This window comes from Formica exsecta, unplaced genomic scaffold, assembly GCF_003651465.1.
Source record: "Formica exsecta isolate Colony F162 unplaced genomic scaffold, ASM365146v1 scaffold458, whole genome shotgun sequence".
Classification (NCBI taxonomy): Eukaryota; Metazoa; Arthropoda; class Insecta; order Hymenoptera; family Formicidae; genus Formica; species Formica exsecta.
The window spans coordinates 938,728-943,515 of record NW_021851814.1 but is presented as its reverse complement, the minus strand read 5'-3'; the positions used below and the strand labels follow the sequence as shown (position 1 = coordinate 943,515).

General features: G+C 34.8%; 1 protein-coding gene across 1 annotated transcript in view; it reads right to left on the bottom strand.

Moving 5' to 3' along the window:
- LOC115240904 (tolloid-like protein 2) overlaps positions 1 to 4,788 on the bottom strand; it is a 20,826-nt gene that overhangs the window by 4,834 nt on the left and 11,204 nt on the right. Inside the window, exons 5-6 of the mRNA XM_029816333.1 lie at positions 644 to 1,030; positions 125 to 303 (exon numbers count right to left, since the gene is read on the bottom strand). Of these exons, the coding sequence (XP_029672193.1) occupies positions 125 to 303; positions 644 to 1,030 (566 nt within the window). The remainder of the gene's footprint in view (positions 1 to 124; positions 304 to 643; positions 1,031 to 4,788) is intronic.

The window sequence follows — 4,788 nt, the reverse complement described above, 5'->3', positions numbered from 1 at the left end:
TATATATAATATTATATCGCAAGTATATCTCTGAAATCAAATTTGTGTTAGCTTCAAGCTAACACAATATAATAGCATTGATTTCAAATTCAGTATCTCAGAACAAATTGGGAATATCACTCACCACTCATAATATTATCTCGGATGATTTGTACATGACGGTCACGATCCGGTCGAGTATGCTCGTGCCAAAATCCAACGACGTGACCTAACTCGTGTACAACTATACCAAACTTATCGCAGTTTTTTCCAATGCTAATAGCTTGCGGTCCATTACCTCTTTTTCCGACAAAAGAACAACATCTATAGAGGAAATTTTACTATATGTATTAAACGTATAATATGTTATTAAACGTAACATGTCGATTATTCATATTTGTTTCCTTGACAAATTGGAAATCACATAAATAAACAACATTAAAATATTTTGTCTCGCATGCAATATGTATCTAATTATTATCTAAAATTATTTCACACACGAAAGGGGGAAAAGTGACATAAAAGAAACATATCAACATTAAATATAATAATCCGAAATTAAAATTACACTTATATAACAAGACAAGTTATATGGAAGTTACATATACTTTATTGTGTACATTGATATATCTGTAGTATTATTCTAGTACACGGCGCAACTCACCCGCAAGGTCTTTCCGTAAATAGAATATAATTAGGATGCTCTCTGGATACCCTCTCCACAAATTTAACGCAAGTGAAATTTTCCCAGTGTCTCATTGCCTGTTTGAATAATGCTTTATGTGCGCCAGAAAAATTTCCATCGATCTCGTAGGGAATTACGCCATGATCCCATACTCGTTCCTTTCTCGCAGTAGCCGCTCGACGTATTCTGCTTAAAAAGTTTTTTGTGCCACGCTTGTTTGCGAAGTATTTCGGCTTATGGTTTATATCATAGAATTCGATAGAACGGAGACGTCGATCGTGTACAGAAATGATTTCGTCAGACGCATCGGTAATAAAGTCGTGCGTTTGTCGATTGCAATGACGATGAGAACATCTTCCTAAAATTCTAAAAATAACATACTAGCATTTTGTATTAATTTTTCACTACACTCGGTTTGCGCGTTATGCGCGCGCGCACACGCACTATATTTTGTTTTATGATAATTATTTATATTGCACAAAATATAAATATAAAGAATTTTGAGCGCGAATACTCTTTCATATAAATAATATATAGTATCATGTATCTTCATCACATCAACATACATATGTGTATGTTGCAATATCTTATTTAACAAATTTTTGTTATTATTCTTTGACAAGCAAAACGCATCAAGAATATTGATTGGAAATATAAATAAAATAAAGCTGCAATCGAAAGGATGTAAGATTCACACGATAAAGAAATATTATGCGTTTGCCATTGTGCAAAATATGTAATTTTAAAAGTAATATAAAACGCTTTTTTTATCCAAAAACAAGCATTGAGAGAGAGAGATTGAATCTCAAAAAGTAGTAATAAAAGCGGATAGTTAAGTGAAGGCATTGCAAATGGGTAACTTTTTTTTACGAAAGCGAATAGAATCGCCACTATAGCCGGCGAATAAAATGGCCGAATATAATGCTTAGGAACACTAAATTTCTTTATATCATACATGATTGACAAAATTTTTTTTTAATATATTTAAAATAAACATATATGCGATAATAAAAGAAAAAACTAAGTAATTGTTTTAAAATTGCTTCTTGTAACAATATTATTTATATTTTACTACATGTTGTTTCCACATAGACGCGTGAGATATTCTCATCCACACGCACGCACGCATACAAATAAAAGCAAATCACGAGCAGAGTAATAAATTTGTGTATATATGTTGCAGTTTTCGTCTTTTCTTTAAGTATTTTCAAAAAATCTCGACATTTGTCGGTATAATATGTTATACAAGCAATAATCGAGAACACGACGAAAATGGAGTATCCGGCTGTATCCGATACTTGAAAGAATTTCTCTTCGCGTTTCGAGCTAATTATAAATCGCACGCACGCTTTACGATTTTTATTTCACTCGTTTATTAGCGCTAATTATCAAAGATGTAGACGTAATTCACCTCCGTTACTCGAGTCTACTTTTCCAGCCAGCCATCCCTAACTGATAGCACTTAGGAGACAAGGCGTTTCTGAATCAGTAGGGCATTACAATTAATTAACGTGTCTCGCATGTGAGTCGCGTATAGATACCGTACCCGTATAAGCATCGTGAGAAGACGAGAAGTACAATAGAGTGCGTTAATGAATCCGGTTTTGAGATACATTTACCATGCTTCCTCTATATAGTTTGTTGCGTCTACTATCGTTATTCCGAGTGTAACAATCCATTACGTTGCTTTGACGTAGTATACTATAATTGATGTAGACATTCAAAGATTTTTACGATGCGTGCACGCGCATACTCGGAAAAAGAAAAGATACTGATACCACAAATGTTTCATACTTTTATAATGATCAGAAATACAAGGAAAGCATCTCGCCATGATGAAAACTATAGAATAAGGCGTGGCGAATTCGTGCATCAATAATATTGATTAATGCACTGAGAAATATATACTTTTTAATTTGTTACTGTTGTCAAAGTGAAGCATCACAGTGATGCGTTGGCGTTACTTAAATTTGTAATAATTTGCATTAAAATTAATGCAATAGGGGTTTTTCAGTTTAAAAAAATTTATCGTGCCTTGATAGATTTTTAAAATAATTGGGCATTTCTTTTTTTTTTTTTTAAGAACAAATATGAAAGACAAATAACATATTCTGTCTCGTTATTTATCGAATATTATATACCATTTCGCGTTTCGTAGCAAAGCTTTGTTTGTAGTATGCTTTATACACGTTATATATCACATATTGTACTAATCCCCAATGGGGTAAAAATTTGAAAAGGGTCGTGGTACATACGTGTACATTGGAGATTGGGGAACATACCGGACGTAGATTAAACTTTGAATTAGACTTACGAAAGCGCGTATTTACGTCTTATATCTCATACTATAAAACATGATGGCGTGATAATTCTTATCGAAGCTGTAGAACATTCTAGAAAAGTTGTTGGACCCGCGAGTACGTGGAACATAGATTCACGGAAGATTTAAAAAAAGATGAATACATAGCGCGTATAATGAGCTTTTTTCTTTATATTTAATTAATGTAAAAGCAAAGCGAGACGGATTAAGAAAATGTAAACAGTCATTAGGCGAGAGAAGGACGTGACTAAGCAGTCAGTCCCGAGCCCTCGCCGTGGCAAGACGAGTAAATCTATCAATACTAAACATACATTTGAAAGTTAACGGCCTTTCCTGACTCCCATCGACTTTCGTTTTATAATTAAAATATATAATAAAATGAAAACATTTATTGTTTGCATATATCAAAACTTTTGTCAAACTATATTATTATAATCGGCGCATTTTATATTTACACTTACAATTTACTCCCTCCATCCAATTGTTTTCATCAATGTGTGTCGGCAACATAACTCTATTGATGACTTGAAAATCGTAAAAAAATTGGATTTAATGTGCTTATATATGTTCGCGTACATGCGTGTGTGCATACGTGTGCGTGCATTCGTTTGTGTGCTTATGTATGTGTATTTGTGTGTATATGCGTGTATGTGATGTGTAAGCGCGATAAAATATATTTTTAACGTTTAATTAAAGAATCATACTTTCACACATATGACATTGTACGATAATGCGCGAGACGTGTACCTAGTCAAGCATCGCGGTACAAAACATTGCTGCCAATGACAAGTTATTGGCAGTTTGAGAGCTGAAAATGTTCGGACGGTAGTATCGGAACCCATTTTCCAACTTTACGATGACGGCCATTGTTATTGGCATTGCGAAATGGCTCTGCTAGTGGAATTACCGTTAGCGATACTTGGAAGTTGGTGCTCTCGCCAGTAGCCAAATAGGAAAATAGAGCCATGCGAAATCGCGACTCATGAGTTTTCACAATCTAATCATGAATTTAATCGATGAGCTTAAAATAATTTACGTGCGGATCATTAATGTATATTGTAAATATTAATATTAATATATGCAAATATATTCTAATATACAATTGCGTACTAAACTGAGTAAAAAATGTTGGTAATTATGCATTAGGGCCGACCTCACAAATTTCAATGGCCTTGATATATATTATCAGTATAAGTACATACACACAATATATATATGGTGCGTGCATGCGTGTGCGTGTGCGTGTGCGTGTGCGTGTGCGTGTGCGTGTGCGTGCGCGTGTGTGTGTGTGTGTGTGTGTGTGTGTGTGTGTGTGTGTGTGTGTGTGTGTGTGTGTGTGTGTGTGTGTGTGTGTGTGTGTGTGTGTGTGTGTGTGTGTGTGTGTGTGTGTGTGTGTGTGTGTGTGTGTGTGTGTGTGTGTGTGTGTGTGTGTGTGTGTGTGTGTGTGTGTGTGTGTGTGTGTGTGTGTGTGTGTGTGTGTGTGTGTGTGTGTGTGTGTGTGTGTGTGTGTGTGTGTGTGTGTGTGTGTGTGTGTGTGTGTGTGTGTGTGTGTGTGTGTGTTGTGTGTGTTGTGTGTGTGTGTATGTGTACTTCTTAGTATTAATGTCAGAAAATTTATACATTCTATTCATTAAACTTATTTTGTTAAACTTTTTAATAAACAACGAACGACGGCTAAAACCTTTTGAAAGTTACTCAGGGCCGTGTCCTTGATAATGTACTCGTATATCAAGGCCATTGAAATTTGTCGGCCGTAATATGAATAATTACCAAAATGTTTAGTACAAAATTAGCTCAAAGAGAA